Source organism: Silene latifolia, chromosome 10 (assembly GCF_048544455.1).
Source record: "Silene latifolia isolate original U9 population chromosome 10, ASM4854445v1, whole genome shotgun sequence".
In the NCBI taxonomy this organism is placed as follows: Eukaryota; Viridiplantae; Streptophyta; class Magnoliopsida; order Caryophyllales; family Caryophyllaceae; genus Silene; species Silene latifolia.
In genome coordinates this window covers 34,965,431-34,967,580 of record NC_133535.1, presented here as the reverse complement: position 1 = coordinate 34,967,580, position 2,150 = coordinate 34,965,431, and the positions used below count along the sequence as shown (strand labels likewise).

The 2,150-nt window shown below is 37.4% G+C and overlaps 1 protein-coding gene across 1 annotated transcript; it reads left to right on the top strand.

Moving 5' to 3' along the window:
- The first annotated feature begins 1,494 nt into the window (after positions 1-1,494).
- LOC141605478 (histone H3.2) lies at positions 1,495-2,150 on the top strand. Its single transcript, XM_074424265.1, has one exon. The coding sequence runs from the start codon at positions 1,590-1,592 to the stop codon at positions 1,998-2,000; it is 411 nt and encodes a 136-aa protein (XP_074280366.1). The 5' UTR covers positions 1,495-1,589; the 3' UTR covers positions 2,001-2,150.

Here is a 2,150-nt window from a genome sequence, read left to right as displayed (position 1 = left end):
TGCTTTGTTCATCATCGACATCGACATCTACCATCTTATTTAGGGGGTGTTTGGTCACGCTTGGGTATGGGTTTGGAATTGGGAATCATACCTGGGTGGTATCGGGTTGGAACTTGATACCTCATACCTTGTGTTTGGTTCAATTTTGGGGGTATGGGGTTATAAATTAATCAAAGCTAAAAACTCTTCAAAAGACAATATTTTTAATAATAATTTTTATACTATTAAATCATGTAGAGAAAATTTAATCAAATAAATATATAAAATGATTTTTTTACAATTTTTTTATCACTTTTTAATATTTGTAATTTGATACCATGAGTATCAATCTCATACCCATCCCCCACCCTGGGTATAAAAAACCCATACCTCATGGGTTTGAGGTATGGGTATCAAACCTTCAATTTTGTCAACAAAACACATGGTATGGGTTTAGTTCATTCCAAACCCACACCTCATACCTATATTGGGTGAACCAAACACCCCCTTACATATTATTTCGCAAATCTCCTATCAAAACGAGTCATCGATCTCCATCACTAGCAAAACGAGTCATCGATCTCCATCAACCATCTCTATCTCCATCTTCAGTGAGAAGCTGAGTTACTTTGGAATAAGAACAAATCAGATAACATACATGACAAAAGTGATGCAACAAGATCTCGAAACATCGATCTTCCATCATCATCATCATCATCACATTCCATCTATTAATTACCAGATCCCAAATCAATCCCAACCCAAATCATCGATCTTCATCACCACCATCATCGATCGAAGATCACCATCATATTCATCATTTAATTTTGTTATTAAGTGGGTCAAAATACATCAAAATTGAGTTTATTTTGTTAACAATTAAAAAATATAGCCCTTTTTAATATATTTATATTTTTTCTTGTTTTAATTTAGTATATATTCATCATTTAATTTTGTTATTAAGTTGTTCTTTCCTTTTCTCATTTTTTGCGGAAATGACAGAGCAACATTTTGGCAGAGGAGAAAGCATATTGGAATTGTCCTTTTTTTGTGTCCAACAAACTAGAAAATGACATCTATTGGCTCATGGAAGAGGTCACGAGAATGAAGCAAGGTCACAAATTTACCTTTTATTGAATTTGATAACAAATTAACAACTTTAATCACCAATTAAATAGCTTAATTAAATTATTAATCATGACCAAGCAAGGTCATGACCAAACAATTGACCTTGCTTGAGGTGGTCTAAAACTCAACTGCGACTTTCGCGAATACTTACTACTGAGCCATTTATCTTTTCAATTACCCGCTCAATTTGTCACAGTTTTGAAATTCCCAAAAATCAAATACGCGCCTACACAAGACGAAATCCCCTCCACGTCACCGATCCGCAACTCACGATCCGTGTAAAAACTCTCAAACAAAATCTCACCCGTACGATAAACTCTTCAACCAACGTCCCAAATCTCTCCCAACTCCATCTTTATTTCCTATATATAAACCCCTCAACACTCCCCTCATTTCCCACACCACAACTCAAACCCCTCACTTTCCATCACAACCGAGAAACAACACCCTCTCTGATACCATTTGTGATACTGAACCCGAAAATGGCACGAACAAAGCAAACCGCAAGAAAATCCACCGGAGGGAAAGCACCACGAAAGCAGCTCGCGACAAAAGCCGCTCGCAAGTCAGCACCAGCAACCGGAGGAGTTAAGAAACCCCACAGATTCCGTCCCGGAACTGTTGCATTGCGTGAAATCAGGAAGTACCAGAAGAGTACGGAGTTGTTGATCAGGAAACTCCCGTTTCAGAGGCTGGTGAGAGAGATTGCTCAGGATTTCAAGACGGATTTACGATTCCAGAGTTCGGCTGTTGCTGCATTACAGGAGGCGGCTGAGGCGTATCTTGTTGGGTTGTTTGAGGATACTAATTTGTGTGCTATTCATGCTAAGAGGGTTACTATTATGCCTAAGGATATTCAATTGGCTAGGAGGATTAGGGGTGAGAGGGCTTGATTTGTTTTAGGCTGTTTTCTTCCTGTTGTTGTTGCTTAGTGTTGTTTAAATGTTAGATCTGAATGAGATATATTAGGGTTTTAGTTTATGTTTGGTGTTTTGTAATTTGAATCGTTTTCAATTAATGGAATGAAGTAGTAGTTTATAATC